At 35.4% G+C, this 19,790-nt stretch overlaps 1 protein-coding gene across 7 annotated transcripts in view; it reads right to left on the reverse strand.

Moving 5' to 3' along the window:
• Nucleotides 1-19,790, reverse strand: part of Hook3 (hook microtubule tethering protein 3) — a 159,905-nt gene that overhangs the window by 45,076 nt on the left and 95,039 nt on the right. For all 7 annotated transcript variants that reach the window (XR_007108464.1, XR_007108465.1, XM_047550945.1 and 4 more), the window contains exons 14-17: nt 17,051-17,120; nt 14,318-14,458; nt 2,578-2,665; nt 758-763 (exon numbers count right to left, since the gene is read on the reverse strand). Coding sequence is in view for 5 of the 7 variants with exons in the window: in XM_047550945.1 (XP_047406901.1) it covers nt 758-763; nt 2,578-2,665; nt 14,318-14,458; nt 17,051-17,120 (305 nt within the window). In the remaining 2 variants the exon portion in view is untranslated. The remainder of the gene's footprint in view (nt 1-757; nt 764-2,577; nt 2,666-14,317; nt 14,459-17,050; nt 17,121-19,790) is intronic.

The following is a 19,790-nucleotide window of genomic DNA, read 5'->3' on the forward strand; positions in this document are numbered from 1 at the left end:
CAAATACACAGAAAGATAACAATCCTATTAGCATTTTGATTATTAATTGTTCTCTCTGGCACAGAGTAATAAAAATTGAATTATTTAAAAAAAAACCTTAACTTTAATTTTGAAATTATGTTTTGATTAGACTCTAGTAAAATTAACTTGAACTGAGATAATGGATAATAAAATAATTAAAGAGATAGCTAATACACAAGGCATTGCACTAAAGGGTGTCATATACAATTATCTTATGTAAACCTCACAACATTGTAATATTAGCCCCATCTTAAAGTTGAAAAAGATGAGGCTGAAGAATATCTAGAAGCTTTCAAGTAACAGATTCAAAACTAAAACCCAGGTCTGCAAGACCCCAAAACCCATGTATGACCAACCCTTCTATGCCTTCTATGTACAGTGTCTTTCCAAACTGAAGACTGTTATTATCAAAATGTGTAGCAGGAGGAGGTCAGATTGCAATATGATGCTAGTGTCAAGATAATTTATATAAATGAATTAATTATAATAATGGACATAGCAGGAATTATGGGGAAAAAAAGGGTAGATTTCTCTATGATTTGACTTTTTAAGATCTGGATATTCTTTAAGTATCTTAACTATAAAGGACATAAACATATAAGGCAAGTAATATCATATATCCATTTTGCATATAATTGCCTTTATTTAAAATTTCAACATCAACTATGATGTTAAATAACAGATATAAGTCTAAAAACTGCTCAATATATAGAAATGAACAGGAAGCCATACTTACAATAGCCTTGAGCAGAAACCATGCCAAGAGACAGAGAGGACATATTAGTATGAAGCAAACACAGCAGCCAATAGAAGGAACGATTTAGTAATTCATGAACAGAAGTAAAAGATATGCATTTTTTTCAGAAATGTACATTTTTCTTTCTTCTATGTTCTCCTCATCCTGTCTTGTTCTCTGGAGTTTTATATACTGTGGCTAGCTCAAATTATCCATATGACTGGATATAACAATGCTTTTCTGCTTCCATGCTAAAAACAAATGACATAAAAATAATAATAAAAATATGCAAACCATCCTACTCTGACTTAAGGTCACATGAATGAACTGTGTTTTGACTACAGACACAGGTGGAAACTATGCTGTTGTTCCTCAGAGGGGTTCAATTCCATCTGGCAGGTTGCTCTATGTGACACACATTCCTGAGATGTAACACTGTGAGTTAGTGAAGAGAAACATAAGGCAAAACATCAACCATGCGGGGGCAAAAAAATCACATACCCTGTATTGCACTCTTCATTTTTCTAAGCCATTTGAAGGTTGAAATTTTTTTTATTTGGGGGGGTGGTACCAGGGATTGAACTCAGGGGCACTCAACCACTGAGCAACATCCCCAGCCTTATTTTGTATTTTATTTAGAGACAGGGTCTCACTGAAGGCTTTGCACTGCACTTGCTGAGGCTGGCTTTGAACTCAAGATCCTCCTGCCTCAGCCTACCCAGCACCTGGAATTAGAGGCATGCACCACCATGCCAGGCTTGAAGGCAGAGTTTTAAAATAGAGATAGTTTTCCATTTGAATCTTTTCTACATACAGAAAAGAGCTTAGAGGGAATTTTTACTTAATTTAAAGTAAGAAGTCTCATTACCATGTGGGCAGTCAAATAAATAGATCAATTTATGCAAATAGTGTTTGGTAGGACTGGCAATTCACTACTGAAATGTTCTCTTAAAGTAATGGGCCACAGCATATTTAGTTAGATTTGATTACCACAGTGATACCTAGCCAGGCTATGCCAAGTTATGTTTAAACAATAAACTCCTTAATTTTTGGTTTACAATGGTCATCTTTGAATACTAAAGTTTAGCTGACATCGATAGTTTGCCATATTTACTTTCAGTTTATGATATGTCCTTCTCCTGATCAAAACAAGTACACAAGTCTCCTTTAAGTTTTAGAGACCAGAACAAATTTTTCCATTTATCCCAGTAAGGGACCTAGAGATATTAATGAGTAGAAAATGTTACAACCTATAGTTTATTTCAAAGATATTCTTAATTAGGCTTAATACTGTTTTAGTATACCAAGGGTGGTTTGCTCTTTGTGATCTAGCATTCTAGATAAAAACATGCCTCCTTTAAAAGTGTGACACTGGGCTGGGGTACTACCCTGTCTCAAAAGCAGTAGGAGGGATTCACAAATTCAGGGAAAATTGACTTCTAAGGGATGGCATTTTTCTTAAGTATCTAATTTACATTAAAATTTTCTACTTAAAAAAATATATTTATATTTATTTATTTATTTTTTGACCAGAGGGGGAGAACCTATTCTTGACATTTGAATGCTGAGTTGAGCATAAACATAAAGTCTCAATTCCTTATTTGGTAACTAGAAATGAACTAATTCTCAGCAAAGTGAATCTGAAATAGATAATTAAGTACTCTCTAGTCTTTTTCATAAGTAAAGTTAATAAAAAGAGTAACAGTTTCTTTTCCATAACCAATATACTGCTAACTTATTTTGAGAGAGACCATCAGGTATACAACTTTTCTTAGCTTTGTGAAACCTCTGGACCATGGCTGGTATATATTAAAACTTACATCTTCTGCTTTCGAGCCTTGATCTTGTAAAGATTTCTGCAGTTCTTCAACTTGTGACTGTACTTCCAGAAGTCTTTGATTCACCAGCCTAGAAATAAAATGTACATTAATTTTTTAAGTACAGACTTATTCATGCTACTGTTCCTTTGGTTGTCATATTAGTTACACAAAGTATTATTAGCAAACTAAAGCAAATGTTATAGTAATACTATATGGTAGTTCAGTAGCAGTCTCATGTCATTGGGAAAGTTTACTTTTCACATTATTTTTTCTACTGCTTGATTTTTTTTCCTTTTTGGCAAAACATAACCTATCTATATTAACTGAATAAAAACACTAGCAAAGGCAATTACCAAAAAGTTAATACAGATAAGTTTAAAAAAACAAAAAGAAGAAGAGTATTGGAAGGACATATTAAATTTATGACAATTCATGGTGCCTCCAGTATAAAAGCAGTGAGGTGACTCGTCCCAGGCATATAGCTGGCCATCAGAGTGTCAGATGTGTGAATGCCTGAGGCCTGTTCTCCAGGCTTGAGGATGTCGCATTTTCACCAGAACAGGGGTTCAAGTAGGCAGGACAGTTGGAGCTTATGCTGCTGCTGCTGCTTTCTTTGAGCTCTCTGAGGATTTTCATTTTGAGTTCTCTGGAGATTCTCCAGGGTGGCCATCCTAGAAGTCCCCACTCAGATTATATCACATTGGGCCTGTGGCCTGGCCTCCCTGAGTCTGTTTCTCATCTACAAAGTTTGATGAGAACTACCTGTCTTATAGTGTTCCTGAGGTGCTTGAAATTTCTAGGATGATTTCTAACATAGTATTTTGGTAGACACGTTTTTTCAAACCAAAGTGCTTATGCATATTTATTTATCTGAAATTTAGTTCAGTATGTTTATGAAGACTATGTGGCAGGCACTGTTCTCAGCATTAACATGAAAAGAACTTTGAAATGGAATATACAGTGCAGTAGACGTCAAAAGGTAAGCAAATAAAATATAATGAAATAAATACTTCAAAATACTACACAGGAATATATAAAAGAAATGATGATTATTCAAAGAAGCAAGAATTCCATGGAGTAATTAAGATAGGTTTGACTTGAATTCAGACTAGAACAATAAATGAAATTCCCATGTGGTTAAGGGAAAGGGGGTTTGAGACAGGATATTCAACAAAAGCACCAAAAAAATGAACCTGGCACAGTGGTGTATGCCTGTAATCCCAGCTACTCAGGAGGCTGAGGCAGGAGGTTCACAAGTTTGAGATCTGCCTAGACAACTTAGCAAGATTCTAAGACCCTTCTCAAAATAAAATATAAAAAACAGAAACAAAACAAAAAACAAGGTACTGTGTTTAGGAACGGTAGAGCTAAAAAATAAGTCAGAAAGGGAAGAATGAAACTGGAGGAGAAAAAGAGATGATTAGATATAATCTGCTTCTTTGGCATTTTGTTCAAAATGCCAAGTATATGAAATTTATCTAAAATTTGGCTGAAACTGGAATAACCCAAAACAAATAAACCAAAACTTTAATAATGCTGATTCTAGGGCTTCATAAATTATCTAGTTCATTATGATGTATACTTCAGTAGCAAGCTTGGTTCCCTACGTCTTGGTTGACACTGAAGGATTTCAAGAATCCGACAGCATTTTAAAAAGATCACATTGGTTTTAGAGTAGAGATATTATTTGAAAGGTCAAAGACAGACCTGAAGACTGGGAGAAGATTAAAATATGCCTGAAATACAAGGAAGAGAGAAGGAAATAAAAGGAGAAATGGCAAAAGAATACAGGAATTTAAAATAACACTTAGGACTCTGAAATTTACTGAGAAAGGAAAGACAGGAGAACAGTCTGAAAAAAGAAGTATAAGGCATCTGATTTTGTATTTGTTGAAAATGTGCCTAGAAAAGTCTGTCAAAGAGCAATATACCTGAACCTAAAGTATAGAGAAAAGTGCAAGTTGAGGTTGCATACTTGAGAGCCATCTGAGGTTAACTAAAATCATAAATGGTACTGTCTAGAAAGAAAGTGAAATAGAGTAGTATTGAGGAACAAAGATGTCCAAGGCGATCCAAGATGGCAGCCTAGAGGGAGACTGCACCCCCAGTCGCTCCAGAACCCTGGAGTTAAGAAGGGGAGGCATTGAGAGACTCGGACTGAAATAGAGCCACGGGTGAGTCTGCCCACTGGGTAAAGCTCAGCCGGGGGGGCAGGCCCAGATAGAGGTGGCTTATCGGAGCCGGGCAGGGCAGCTAGAGTCATTCACAGGCAGCCCTGCGCACTCCGGAGGTGGGACCCGCCCACACAGCCAGCTTCTCCAGATTCTCGGAACGGAACTGGCCCGCTAGTGAGAGCCTTTCTGACCAGAACAAGCTCCGAGTCCCAGAGCCACTGCAGCGCAGTGTACTCCGGCAACGAACCAGCGGAGAGCCGCGATCAGCAAGCAGCCTCTGGGATTAGGGCAGGGCAGCCAGAGACCTCTTCAGGCGGCTCTGCCCACTCCGGCTGCAGGCTCTCTTCACGGGGCGATCCAAGATGGCGGCCTAGAGGGAGACTGCACCCCAAGTCGCTCCAGAACCCAGGAGTTAAGAAGGGGAGGCATTGAGAGACTCGGACTGAAATAGAGCCACAGGTGAGTCTGCCCACTGGGTAAAGCTTGGCCTGGGTGGCAGGCCCAGATAGAGGTGGCTTATTGGAGTCAGGCAGGGCAGCTAGAGTCTTCCCAAGGTAGCCTTCCACACTCCGGCAGTGGGCTCCTCCCACACGGCCAGCTGCACGGCGCAGGCCCACAGTGAGAGCATTTCCGCACAGAGCCAGTTCCAAACCGTGGAACCAGTAGGGGGCTAGGGGCAGTTTTCTTTGGATGAGCTGCTTTATCAGATTCCTCCAAGACATCAAGCTACTGAAGGCTGGGAGGTGATATACTGGAAATCTACCGGGACATTATAAGCCAGTAGCGGAAAACTGCAATATCTCAGGGTCCCACTGACAACTGACCAATATGAGAAAACAAGGGAAGAAAATGTCCCAAACAAACCTAGATACTACATCAATAAAACCCAATGACAGCACAGAAGAAATGTCAGAAAGAAAGTTCAGAATGTACGTAATTAAAACGATCAGGGAAGCTAATGAGGAGATGAAAGAGCAAATGCAGGCATTGAAGGAGGAGATGAAAGAGCAAATGCAGGCATTAAATGATCGCACCAATCAACAGTTAAAAGACCAAATACGGGAAGCAAGAGATCATTTCAATAAAGAGTTAGAGATACTGAAAAAAAAAAACAAACTGAAATACTTGAAATGAAGGAAACAATAAACCAAGTTAAAAACTCCATAGAAAGCATAACCAATAGGATAGAACACCTGGAAGACAGAACCTCAGACATTGAAGACAAAGTATTTAATCTTGAAAGCAAAGTTGGCCAAACAGAAAAGATGGTAAGAAATCATGAACAGAATCTACAAGAATTATGGGATATCATGAAAAGGCCAAATTTAAGAATTATTGGGATTGAGGAAGGCTTAGAGAAACAAACCAAAGGAATGAACAATCTATTCAATGAAATAATAACAGAAAATTTCCCAAATCTGAAGAATGAAATGGAAAACCAAGTACAAGAGGCTTATAGAACTCCAAACATACAAAATTACAACAGACCCACACCAAGGCACATTATTATGAAAATACCTAACATACAAAATAAAGACAGAATTTTAAAGGCCGCGAGAGAAAAGAATCAAATTACATTCAGAGGGAAACCAATAAGAATATCAGCTGATTTTTCAATCCAGACCCTAAAAGCTAGAAGGGCCTGGAACAACATATACCAAGCCCTGAAAGAAAACGGATGCCAACCAAGAATCTTATACCCAGCAAAACTTACCTTCAAATTTGAAGATGAAATAAGATCCTTCCATGATAAACAAAAGCTAAAGGAATTTACAAAAAGAAAGCCAGCATTACAGAACATACTCAGCAAAATATTCCATGAGGAAGAGATGAAAAACAACGATGCAAATCAGCAACAGGAGGCGCTAGCCTAAAGGAATAGCCAAATAAAGGAGAAACCAAATCATGTCAAAAACAAATATGAGTCAATTGACTGGGAATACAAATCATATCACAATAATAACCCTGAATGTTAATGGCCTGAATTCATCGATCAAAAGACACAGACTGGCAGATTGGATTAAAAAGAAAAATCCAACAATATGCTGCCTGCAAGAGACTCACCTCATAGAAAGAGACACCCATAGACTAAAGGTGAAAGGATGGGGAAAAACATTCCATGCACACGGACACAGCAAAAAAGCTGGAGTATCCATCCTCATCTCAGATAATGTGGACTTCAAACCAAAACTAATCAGAAGGGATAAAGAAGGACATTACATGCTGCTTAAGGGAAGCATAAATCAGCAAGACATAACAATCATAAATATCTATGCCCTGAACATTGGCTCATCCACGTACGTCAAACATATCCTTCTCAATTACAGAATTCAAATAGACCACAACACAATAATACTAGGCGATTTTAACACACCTCTCTCACCACTGGATAGATTGTCCAAACAAAAATTGAATAAAGAAACTATAGATCTCAACAACACAATCAGCAATTTAGACTTAACGGACATATATACAATATACCATCCAACAAAGAACGAATACACTTTCTTCTCAGCAGCACATGGATCCTTCTCTAAAATAGACCATATTTTATGCCACAAAGCTACTGTTAGCAAATACAAGAAGATAGAGATACTACCTTGTACTCTATCAGATCATAATGGATTGAAATTAGAAATAAATGACAGAATAAAAAACAGAAACTTCTCCAATACCTGGAGACTAAATAATACACTATTATATGATGAATGGATAACAGAAGACATCAGGAGGGAAATAAAAAAATTCTTAGAAGTCAACGAGAACAAAGACACATCATATCAAAATCTCTGGGACACTATGAAAGCAGTACTTAGAGGAAGATTTATTTCATGGGGTGCATTCAAAAAAAGAAGTAGAAATCAACAAATAAACGACTTAACACTACAGCTCAAAGCACTAGAAAAAGAAGAGCAGACCAATACCAAAAGTAGTAGAAGACAGGAAATAGTTAAAATCAGAGCCGAAATCAATGAAATCGAAACAAAAGAAACAATTGGAAAAATTAACAAAATAAATAGTTGGTTCTTTGAAAAAATAAATAAAATTGATAAACCCTTAGCCACACTAACAAAGAGAAAGAGGGAGAAAACTCAAATTACTAAAATTCGGAATGAACAAGGAAACATCACAACAGACACGAGTGAAATACAAAACATAATTAGAAGCTATTTCGAAAATCTATACTCCAACAAAACAGAAAACCTCGAAGACATCAACAAATTTCTAGAGACATATGAACTACCTAAACTGAACGAGGAGGACATACACAACTTAAATAAACCAATTTCAAGCAATGAAATAGAAGAGGTCATCAAAAGCCTACCAACAAAGAAAAGTCCAGGACCAGATGGGTTCTCAGCCGAGTTCTACAAAACCTTTAAAGAAGAGCTCATTCCAATACTTCTCAAACTATTCCATGAAATAGAAGAGGAGGGAACCCTACCACACTCGTTCTATGAAGCCAATATCACCCTGATACCTAAACCAGACAGAGACACATCGAGGAAAGAAAATTTCAGACTAATATCCTTAATGAATATCGATGCAAAAATTCTCAACAAAATTTTAGCAAATCGCATACAAATATATATTAAAAAGATAGTGCACCACGATCAAGTGGGTTTTATCCCAGGAATGCAAGGTTGGTTCAACATTCGGAAATCAATAAATGTCATTCACCATATCAATAGACTTAAAGTCAAGAATCACATGATTATTTCGATAGATGCAGAAAAAGCATTTGATAAAATACAGCATCCCTTCATGCTCAAAACACTAGAAAAAATTGGGGTAGTGGGAACATTCCTAAACATTATAAAGGCAATCTACGCTAAGCCCATGGCTAATATCATTCTAAATGGTGAAAAACTGAAAGCATTCCCCCTAAAAACTGGAACAAGGCAGGGATGCCCTCTTTCACCGCTTCTATTCAACATCGTCCTTGAGACTCTAGCCAGAGCAATCAGACAAACCAAAGAAATTAAAGGGATACGAATAGGAAAAGAAGAACTCAAACTATCCCTGTTCGCTGATGACATGATTATATATTTAGAGGAACCTGGAAATTCCACCAGAAAACTTTTAGAACTCATAAGTGAATTCAGTAAAGTAGCAGGTTACAAGATCAATGCTCATAAATCCAATGCATTTTTATACATAAGTGATGAATCTTCAGAAAGAGAAATTAGGAAAACTACCCCATTCACAATAGCATCGAAAAAAATAAAATACCTGGGAATCAATCTCACAAAAGAGGTGAAAGACCTCTACAATGAGAACTACAGAACACTAAAGAAAGAAATTAAAGAAAACCTTAGAAGATGGAAAGATCTCCCATGTTCCTGGATAGGCAGAATTAATATCGTCAAAATGGCTATACTACCTAAAGTGCTATACAGATTCAATGCAATTCCAATTAAAATCCCAATGATGTACCTTGCAGAAATAGAGCAAGCAATTATGAAATTCATCTGGAAGAATAAAAAACCTAGAATAGCTAAAGCAATCCTCAGTAGCAAGAGCGAAGCAGGGGGTATTGCAATACCAGATCTTCAACTCTACTACAAAGCAATAGTAACAAAAACGGCATGGTATTGGTACCAAAATAGACAGGTAGATCAATGGTACAGAATAGAGGACATGGACACAAACCCAAATAAATACAATTTTCTCATACTAGACAAAGGTTCCAACAATATGCAATGGAGAAAAGATAGCCTCTTCAACAAATGGTGCTGGGAAAACTGGAAAACCATATGCAATAGAATGAAATTAAACCCCTATCTCTCACCCTACACAAAACTCAACTCAAAATGGATCAAGGACCTCGGAATCAGACCAGAGACCCTGCATCTTATAGAAGATAAAGTAGGTCCAAATCTTCAACTTGTTGGCTCAGGATCAGATTTCCTTAACAGGACTCCCATAGCACAAGAAATAAAAGCAAGAATCAACAACTGGGATAGATTCAAACTTAAAAGCTTTCTCTCAGCAAAGGAAACTATCAGAAATGTGAAGAGAGAGCCTACAGAGTGGGAGAATATCTTTGCCAACCATACCTCAGATAGAGCGCTAATTTCCAGAATCTATAAAGAACTCAAAAAACTCTGCACGAAGAATACAAATAATCCAATCAAAAAATGGGCTAAGGAAATGAACAGACACTTCACAGAAGAAGATGTACAAGTAATCAACAGATATATGAAAAAATGTTCAACATCCCTAGTAATAAGGGAAATGCAAATCAAAACTACCCTAAGATTTCATCTCACCCCAATTAGAATGGCGATTATCAAGAATACAAGCAACAATAGGTGTTGGCGAGGATGTGGTGAAAAAGGAACACTCATACATTGCTGGTGGGGTTGCAAATTAGTGCAGCCACTCTGGAAAGCAGTGTGGAGATTCCTCAGAAAGCTTGGAATGGAAACACCATTTGACCCAGCTATCCCACTCCTTGGCCTATACCCAAAGGACTTAAAATCAGCATACTACAGAGATACAGCCACATCAATGTTCATTGCAGCTCAATTCATCATAGCCAGATTGTGGAACCAACCTAGATGCCCTTCAGTTGATGAATGGATAAAGAAACTGTGGCATATTTATACAATGGAATATTACTCCGCAATGAAGAATGATAAAATTATGGCATTTGTAGGCAAATGGTCGAAATTGGAGAATATCATGCTAAGTGAGATAAGCCAATCTCAAAAAACTAAAGGACGAATGATCTCGCTGATAAGCGGATGAGGACATATAATGGGGGGTGGGAGGGACTAGCATTAGGTTTAGGGTTAGGTTTAGAGTTAGGCTAAGGAGAGCGGCAAGAATGAAGGAAAGAAGGACTGTGTAGAGGGAAAAGAGGGGTGGGAGGGGTGGGGGGAGGGGAAAAATAAAATAAACATCATTACCCTATGTAAATGTAAAAAAATAAAAAAAAATAAAATAAAATAAAATTTGATCATCAAAAAAAAAAAAAAAAAAAAAAAAGATGTCCAATGGCATATCAGCCAAGGGATAGGGAAAAAAACTTTACTGTGAAGAAAAATCAGAGTATTAGAGGAGAAACGAGTGGGATATTACTGAAATTTTTTTAAAAAGTTTAGTGGAAGAGGAAATAAACAGCACTGAATATAGTAAAGAGAGATGAGAAAAGATGAAGTCTTGAATATTCCTCCTGGATTAGTCATTTAAAAAATGACAGGTTATTTTAGTAAGAAATACTTTAGTAAAATGGGAGTAGAAGCCATCTGCCTCAAATTAAGGGCAAAAGAGGGCAATGAGTAGTTGGAATTCGAAATAGCCAGAAAGTTTATTAAAATATTTTTCATCCAAGTTTTAAGATATCAAGTTATCTGAAAATCTAGATTGAACGCAAGTTCATAAATACATTATCAATACACTATAATTTTGTCTTTTCAGAAAACAAATGGGAAAAATGTTTCAAACTAGAAAATGATTTGAACTTTTGTCTTAGCCACTTTTGAGATTATTTCATTAATTAATATTGTAAGCCTACTACTAGGTAGAGACCATTGTAAATCTCATAAAGTATAATCAGTCTGTACCAACATGTTCCTTGGGGGATTTGAAAACAATGTAAATGCCCAACAATGGGAATGGACAAGTAAATATAACTGTTAACATATGAAGCATGTAACACAAATATATATATATGAATATACATGAAAAAGAACATCTATAAATAAAAGGATTATAATGCCTACTTCACTCATGGAGTTGTCTAGAGGATGAACTGAGATAACATATACAGTGTGTTGGGCACAGTACTGACACATAGCAAATATTTTATAAATGTGAATTGTCTCTACCTTCTTTCTTCCTTCAGGAATTTAGTTAATATTTTAATCAAAGTTTAATTACTGAATATATAGATAATCTTCTCAGAAGAGTAAGGAAACAAAATCATGGGTACTTTGAGAAAGCTCCCTGGGCAATTTTGTTATGGCTCCACTCTCAACCTTTCATCCCTCTCCTAATATTGTTTCATCAACAACAGGAATCCAGATTAAAAAAAAAAATGCCGACTCACTGGAAAGGACTTTGGAGGTCTACTATAAACATGGCCTACCAACAGCTGACATATGGGGTGCCAACCAATTATATTTAAAGGTTAAGGTTAAAAGATGAGACATGTGGTGACTCTTAGCAGTCTTTCAAACATGGCACTGTGGCTAAGGGCTGGGCCTGCTGGATGCTGCACATGGGGTCCTGCACATGAGGTCTGCTCTGCTTTTGTGCATAAGTTCTGAAAAACACAAATGAATAATACCAGAAATGGTATTGGAATAGTGCAAATCAGCAATTTTGCACAGGCAGCTCTGAGAAGTGTTGTTTACTGTAGCTAAACTTGAAGGTTGGGACCAAATTGATAAAACAAGATAAGTTTGGTGTTTTGGAAAGTGTGGAAACTGCCAATGAATTCTATTCTCCTCTACCGAAAGTAACTGGAAATTAATGAGGCATGTGCAGAAAATTCGGGGCTTATAAACAAATCTTGTTATGAAGATGGCTGGCTGATAAAGATGACACTCACTGAGTGATTCTTCAGCACTAGATACTAATGAATGGAGAAGCATATGAGAAATAAGGAACATCTATCTAGGAGTAAAATGGTACCCCTAACTAAACCAGTGTGAAATAACAAACCAACAAGACACAGTGGGACTAAAACTCAGGGTTCCTGTCCCCCAGTCTAATGCTGTAATCTATTAAGAGATCAACTTAGAGATAAGGTAAATATTTATAAACTCAGGAAGACCAAATTTAGATTAATTCACTTAGGAGGAAAACAGGACAGGAAAGAAAATAAAAGTTCTACAAAAACTCTAGAAGATAAAATGGCAAGGGAGTGGTTACCAGTTAGGTACAAGGGCTGTGAAGCCAGGAAGCCTAAGTCTGAGTCAAAGTTCCCTCTTCTGTAAAACTTTCATTAAAATAAGAAAGAACATATTTAAAACACTTAGCACAAAGTTTGGAACAAAGAGGAGCTTAAAAAATATTAGTTGTTATTATCACAGATCACTGGTGGTCATAATCTAAAGGTACACTGTCATCAGTTTTTAAGTCAAGAAACAAACATAACACTAGGTTGTAAACAACTGTTAATAACCTAGGATCTTAGGAGATAATCAGTTATAAACATATATAAGGATGGTATAAGAGACAATAGCTGTCCTGTTTCTAATGAGAAAAAGAGCAATAATCGAAAAGCTCATGAAAAACAATACAAAGCACTATGAAAGAAGTTGTGGGTATTCTTCTAATAGGGGGAAAAGTTAGGGTAAGGAGAAGTTGTTCTGACTGTAGTTAATACAGCTCAGAGGCAAAGGATTAATAGACAAACATGAGTTACTTCCACCCAGGGACTACTGATTGCAAGTTGTTTTCTATAATTCTTCCTCAACTTACTGTATTTTCTACTTTTTCTAATACTTAAAAAAAAACCAAACCCCCAAAACAAACAAACAACCAAAAAAAAAAACACCACTCATTTTCTATGTTTACAGCATTTTGCACAGGCAGCTCTGAGAAGTGTTGTTTACTGTAGTAAAATGCCTGTGCATTTCTATGTTTCTATGTTTACAGCATTAGAGTTGATGTAAAAATGTTTTCCTTCTCTTTGCATTTAATGGTGCTCTTATAATCACTCTGGAATTTATGCCAATTTATATTGTTAACCTGTTCCTGCATCAGTAGCTTTAAAACTTAAAGCTATGAGAAGAAGGGTAGGATATATAAAACTGACTCACTTGCAAAAGGCCAAAGCAATCAGGCACAATAAACACAGAATTTGTAATATCAGGCAAACTATGATATAAATTATATAGAAATATAAAATATCCCCAAAGACAGCATATCACAGCAGTATGAAAAAGAAAAACATCGTGTTTGTTATTTAAGAAACATTTCCCAAAAGGAAAAGAACCCAAAGATAGTTACAAGAAAAAAATAAAGGTAACCCTTGTTAGAGGAAACTATTGATTTTACTCTAACTGACTCTGAAAATTTATATAAGTGATTTTCTTGTTAAATTTACAGATTCTAAATTCTCAAAATAACTGAATTGCTCATTAGAGAAATGACTTCCTTTTAATGTCACAATAAATAAAGTATCAGAAAAAAATAATGCTTTGTTAATTCAACTCCATGCCAATGGATCCTTTGAAATACCAGCCCATGAAAAAAAACTTTATTAACCTGATTATGAACTATGAATTGAAATTGTTATAAAAGGCTGAATTAATAATTAGTTTTCTTTTCTTTTTTTTACTTTTAACTAGTGATTAGAAAGGATAAATGGTAGAACTGCAGCATCATTTTGCTTGAAAAAATCAAGAAGATAATGCTAATACAAAGATGTACAATACTTTTTGACAAGACCATTCTAAGTGGACAAATAAAGTATTCTTCAAAGGAAATATCATAAGCATATGACCCCTTTTCAAAATATGATTCCAAATTCCCTTTGTTTAAGGGAATCAAAATCAACACAAATAGGAGAGCCTGTGGCTGGATGCTGCCACCTATATATACTCTACCTGTTCTCTGTCTCCAGTTCATTCTTGCGTAGATTTGCATCATCTAAAAGGCTCTGCAATAAGGCAATTTTTTCATTGTCTGAACCCTCTTGATTAATTTTTAGCATTCTATTCTCATGCTGAAGACGAATAAGTTTCTCCCTGAATGAGCAAAATGAAAACTGATTATCTGGTATATTAATACGATATAGGTATAAAATTCCAGCATGCATAGTTAGACTCAATGCATAGAAGTAAGAAAGTACCTGCAAATGAATTAAGCTTCCTTGTAACTGTTAAGGCATTGCATTTCAGATCTTAAATTCTTTTAAGAATGAAAAATCTTAAGATAATAGAGTCTCTATATATCATGACTTAAAATGAAGGCAATTTAAAATCCTGTTTTCCTTCTGATTTAAATGTTTAAGCTGTGAATAAATTTATTTGTTCTTTGGTTCTCATAAGAAAACATGATCTCTAAAGCCAGGCTCTTACATTATAATCATTTGGAGGACTGTTTTCAAGAAATTCAGCACGCCCATTCCTACAAAAAGTGTAGCTTTGTATCAAGTCGAATTATTAAAGTCAGGTTATTGGACTACACGGTTTTGGGTTCTTTGTGCTAAGCCAAAAAGCTTATATAGAGGAATGTTAAAAGCAACAGTCACACTGAACTTGTAGCCACATTTACTTCGGAGCTGATATAATTAAGTAAATAATTCATATGAAAATGTTTATTGACTATATAGTTCTTTTTTCTTTACACAGGGTCTTCTTTAGAGGGGCTCATAAGAAGAGTGCTATCAGATGCCAGATACTATGAAAAGCTGTGCTTCTCATGAAAAACTAAAAAACCAAATCAAAATGAGAATACATATTAAAATCAGCTCTTACTCCATAAACACCATAAATCTTATCAAGCATTTTTACTTTTGTTACTGAAAAGATGAGTCAAACTTGTCACTTAATTCTAGAAATTATATAGAATGTGAAATATTTTGCATATGGGCAACAATAACTTTGTATTTTTCAATTACAAAGCAAACACACTTATTGTAGGGAATAAAAGATAAAAGAAACTATAATTCTCTTTAATGCTTTGATGCAAAAGAACTATGGTTGAAATACAGCTTTCTATATCTGTATACATATATGCACATATTCTTAAAAAAATAGTAACACACAACACATGTTGCACTAGTACCTGCTATTTACAGTTTAAAAGTTCACAATCCTTATTATTAATTATACTTTAGTATTTTAAATGACACAGTTTTAAAATATATAAGTAAATCAGTTATTTAATTAATGCCCAGTTATTGGGCAGATTATCAACTTTGAGTTTTAACATGTTAATAGGATATACCTTTGTGTACAAAAATATTCCTTAGGATTAATTCTCAGAAATGCAATTTTTCAGTTAAAAGATAAGCACACTTTTACATGAGACCTTTTGTTAATTTGCTAAAAAAAAAAAAAAAGTTGTTCCACATTAATCTTTCATCCCTACTTTAAGTTTTCCAATTTTTCACACTTTCAACATCAATAAAAAGTACCAAATAACCCTCTATGACCTAAGTTACAATCTTTTGATCACTGTTAATCATTTCATTTTCTTGATAGTTCTTCTGAACACAGAGCATATTTTAATTTGTTATCTAGTAATATGCAAAAAAAAACTTGTTGAATCTTTAAAAAAATTTTTTTTGGGGGGGACCTAGCCATTTATTTATAAATATTCTTAAATAATAAATATTCATCCATTCAACTAATTTTATTGGTTCATTTATAAAGTAACATATTAGGAAGCAGTAAAGATGTTTCTAGACATGATGTTGAATGTATACTTCTTTTGTTTATACTTCTTAAATAAATATCAATAATAATAAACTATTTATTCAATGAATATTTCTTATTTCAACTTTTAAAGTTTATAAAACTTTTACACAGTCATTAATTCCATTTAATAATCCCAAAGATTTTTTTTTTTTTCCTCAGTACTAGGAATTGAACACAGGGGCCCTCCACCACTTAGCTTCACCCCCAGTCTTTTTTACTTTGAAAAAGGGTCTCAGTAAGTTGCCTAGGATGGTCTCAAACTATCAATCATCCTGCTTCAGTCTCCCAAGTAGCTGGGTTTACAACTGTGTGCCACCACACCTACCCCTGAAGAATCAAGGTCAGTGTCCATTTTAAAAAGGCCCAGAAAGGGTAAAGACAATACACAGAACTAGTCATTTTCCTTCTGGAAACAGAGGCCTTCACCCAAACCCATTTCTCATTCATATGCATATGCTAAAATAAACCGAACTTTAAAAAATGCTTTGGCTAAATAAAAAGGTAAGGAATTACTGAGGGAAGAGTAGGTAGAGATAGGGAGATATTTCCTCCTCTCTATAGCATTATATCTTTCCCAGACCATTCCAAGTAGTTATTAGATAAAATATTTTGCAGGCTGATAGCTAAGCATAATCTTTGTCTTTGGCCAACACTGCTAAATGCTTGTTGAGGGAATCCAAACAGGATATATTAGTTTACTCTGTGTGAAAGAATGCCCTATTGAAATGAGAAAATCAGTTATCGGTTGGACCAGTTGAAGAAAGTTTCTAACATGTTGAAAACACGGAAATTCAACACTGAATTCAGATTCTAAGTACTAGTAATGAAAAATATCTGGTCCTTTGTAATTGTAGAGCAATCAGTTTTCTCCAGAAATATGATGCAGTGTGACTGTGAACATCACAATCTCTTTACCTGATTTCAGGTGTAATAATCTCTGCCGCTAGGCTGTCTGAAGACTCCTGACTGCTCAGAGGCATTAATCCTATAAACAAAGATGTAAATACAAGGTTAATAGGAAGCACAACTACATCCTTTAGTTAAGTAATACAATTTTTACAGGAAACCCTACCTTAAGCATTAATTTTAACAGATAAAATCACCATTTTACTCAAGTTTAAGACCACAATGCAGTAGTCTTGCAGTATTTTACCATTTTAAGTGTACAACTATGTAGCATTACATACATTCACAATGTGTGGCCATTACCACCACCTATTTTCAAAACTTTTTGTCACTCAATCAGAAATGCTAAAAACATTAGGCAATAACTCTCCATTCCTCTCTTTCCTGGTCCCTGGTAATCTCTATTCTACTTTCTCTCTCAGTGATTTGCCCACTCTAAATACCCCATATAAGCAGAATCATACGATATTTATCTTTTTGTGTCTGGCTTACTTAAAATAATGCTTTAAAGATTCGTTCATATTTTGGCATTTATCAGAATTTCCTTCCTTTTGTGGGCAAATAATATTCCATTGAATACAAATACATTTTGTTTATCCAATCATTCATCAATATATACTTGCTTTGCTTCCACTTTTTGGTGACTGTGAATGCTGTTGCTATGAACATTTGTGCACAAGCCTTTGGTTGGTCCAACATTTTCAATTCTTTGTGTATACACTTCGGAATGGAGTTGCTAAATCATATAGTAATTTTGTTTAACTTTCTCAAGAGCCAACAAACTTGTTTTTGCAGCACTGATCATTCCTACCAACAATGTACGTGAGTTCCAATTTCTCCATATTCTCATCAGCACTTCTTTTTCTTTTCTAGGGATAGAGTATTAGCTACCCAAACTGGTATTAAGTGGTTCTAGTTTTGTTTTGTAAGAGGTGCTGAGGATCAAACCCAGGGTTTCATGCATGCCAGGCAAGCATTACTCAGGGTCTAGCATAAACACATTAGGCAGGTGCCTACCACTGAGATATAACCCTAACCCATTTTTTGTTTTGAGACAGGGTCTCCCTAAGTTGTTCTAGCCAGCCTTTAACTTGTAATTCCATTGCCTCAGTCTTCTGAGTAGCTGGGATTACACCCCTGTGCCACCATGTTGTATTTTGTGTTTACTGCTATTGATTTACAGAAACTTTGTATAGTCTAGATATTAATTCCTAATGAAATATATGATTTGCAAATATTTTCTACTATTTTGTGGTTAATTTCACTTGGTTGATAGTGTCCTTTGATGCGGAAAAGCTTTCAATTCTGATAAAAGTCCTACTCATCTATTTTTTTGTTTTGTTTTCTATGCTTTTGCTATCAATTCAAGGGAATCATTGCCAAATTAAATGTCATCAAGATATTCCTCTAAACATTTAATTTTCTCTTAAAACTCCTCCTCCATTCCCTTTATTCCATTGCCCTTGTTAGAAATTCTAGTATTATGTTAAACAGAACTGATGATAATGAGTATCATTCCTGACCTTGGAGGGAAAGCTTTTAGTCTTCACTATTGAGTATAATGTTAGCTACAGGTTTTTCGTATTTTTTAAAATCAGGTTAAGGAAGTTTTCTTCTCTTCCTAGTTATACTGAGATTTTAACATTATAAACGGATGTTGAGTTTTGTAAAATGCCTTTTCTGGGCCAGGTATGGTGGTGCATGCCCATCATCTCAGTTACTTAGGAGGATGGGGCAAGAGGATTCCAATTTCAAGGACAGTCTGGGCAATTTAGCAAGACCCTGTCTCATGATAAAATAAAAAGGATTAGGGGTATACCTCAGTGATAGGGTGCTTGCCTAATATGTGCAAGGCCTTGGGGTAAATCCCCATTACCACACGTAGACACACACAAAAAGGCCTTTTCTGTATCAGCTTACATGATCATATACAGTTGTTTTCACCTTCATTTTGTTAATGTGGTAAATTACATTGATCACTATGTCTATTCTTACACAGGTCCCATGCTGCCTCTATTAAAGTAGTTTTACAGCAAATTTTTAAGTAAAGTTGTAGAAGTTCTTCATGCTAGCTCCTCTGTATTTTCATATCAATTTTAGGATCAGTTTGTCAATTTTTACAAAAAAATAATCCAGAGATTTGATTGGGATTAAAATGAATCCTTGGACCAGTATGAGGAGAGCTGTAATCTTAACTGTACTGAATCTTCTAATACTCGAATATGAGAAGTCTCCTCATTTATTTAGACCTTATTTTAATTTATCTCAGCAATGCTTTATAGTTTTCAGTGTACAAGTCTTGCGTTTCTTTCTTAAACTTATTCTAAGTATTTTAATTCATTTCTTTTTTCTCTTCTTTTTGTGGACTGGACCAATAAACATTCTGCCTCTGAGCTATACCGCCAGCCCTTATTTGAATTTTATTTTAAGACAAATTTTATTTTGTGATCCTCCTGCTTCAGCCACCTGAGTTGTATGGATTGCTGGGGTTCAAGCATACACCACCATGCCTGGCACTCCTTTTTCTCTCTTTTATTTTTTTCTTTTGCAATCCTGTGGAATTGAACCCAGGGCCTCACATATGCTAGGCAAGTGCTCTACCAATGAATTATACTTCCAGTCCCGAATTTCATTTCTTTTAAATATCACTGTAATTTCACTTTCAGAATATTCACCGGTAGTATACAGAAATATAATTGGTATTTCTATACTGATCTTTTATCTTGAGATCATGCTGACCACATTTCTT

Source organism: Sciurus carolinensis, chromosome 4, assembly GCF_902686445.1.
Source record: "Sciurus carolinensis chromosome 4, mSciCar1.2, whole genome shotgun sequence".
Taxonomy (NCBI): Eukaryota; Metazoa; Chordata; class Mammalia; order Rodentia; family Sciuridae; genus Sciurus; species Sciurus carolinensis.